Source organism: Tupaia chinensis, unplaced genomic scaffold (assembly GCF_000334495.1).
Source record: "Tupaia chinensis unplaced genomic scaffold, TupChi_1.0 Scaffold142100_1, whole genome shotgun sequence".
Taxonomy (NCBI): Eukaryota; Metazoa; Chordata; class Mammalia; order Scandentia; family Tupaiidae; genus Tupaia; species Tupaia belangeri.
In genome coordinates, this window is record NW_006201951.1 from 1,184,113 (window position 1) to 1,185,022 (window position 910).

At 68.6% G+C, this 910-nt stretch overlaps 1 protein-coding gene across 1 annotated transcript in view; it reads left to right on the forward strand.

Annotated features, from left to right (window-relative positions):
- Positions 1-799: 799 nt before the first annotated feature.
- LCN9 (lipocalin 9) overlaps positions 800-910 on the forward strand; it is a 2,868-nt gene continuing 2,757 nt past the window's right edge. Inside the window, exon 1 of the mRNA XM_006163386.1 lies at positions 800-906. Within this exon, the coding sequence (XP_006163448.1) occupies positions 817-906 (90 nt within the window). The 5' untranslated portion in view covers positions 800-816. The remainder of the gene's footprint in view (positions 907-910) is intronic.

Here is a 910-nt window from a genome sequence, read left to right on the forward strand (position 1 = left end):
CCAGGACAGAGATCACGCGACGCTGGCTCTGTGCACAGGCTGGCCAGGGTGGCTGTGGCCTCAGGGGCTATGGGCCTTGCCAACAGCCTGCCGTGGGCCTGGAAGTGCATGGTGCATGCGTGGGACGAGGGCTGGAGCCACATCTGAGCAGGGACTGGGCCAGTGTGGGGGCTGTCTTTGCTGTCCAGGGGAAGCAGTGAGGAAGGCCGGGGGGGGGGGGCACCGTACCCGGCCCTCTCGTCCCGCCAGTGCCCCTGCAGCCCGGGCCACACGATTGTGCACAAACCTGCAGGGGCCATGCAGACAGGCCCACCCTGAGCCCGGCCTGTGTTCTCCGGCCCTCTCTGGCCCATCGCCCTGGCTGCAGCTCCCTAGGTTGTCCTCCTGGTCCTCTATGCAGCGGGTCAGCACCACCACAGGCCCCTAACCCCGCTCAGTGAGGGGAGATGGAAGCCCTTGGCCTCTGCCCCAAGGCAGGGGCCAGCAGGGCCGGACTGATGCTCGGGCTCCAGGTGCCAACGACGCACCGAGGGCCGCCTCCTGGGCTTGGGGTGAGGGTCTGGGTGGGGCTCAGGGCCTGGGGTCTGCCCAGCCCTGCCCACCGGCCCCCTGCTTGGCTTTCTGGCCCAGCCACAGTGGCTCACACAGGTTCTGTGTGAAAGGCCGAGGAGGCGGCTGTGGGGGCCTTGGCTCATTCCCAGTGGACACAGGAAGTGTGGGGGCCGCCGGCCACGGGGCTGGGCCATCCGCAGAGGGCTGGGCCATCCGCAGAGCAGAAGGGACATAAGGGCACCACGGCAGAGCCACCCAGAGAGGATGGCGCTGCTGCTGCTGGGCCTGGGGCTGACCCTCGCCTGCGCCCAGGACTTCAACCCCCGGGCTGTTGTGCAGAGAGACTACAACATGGCCA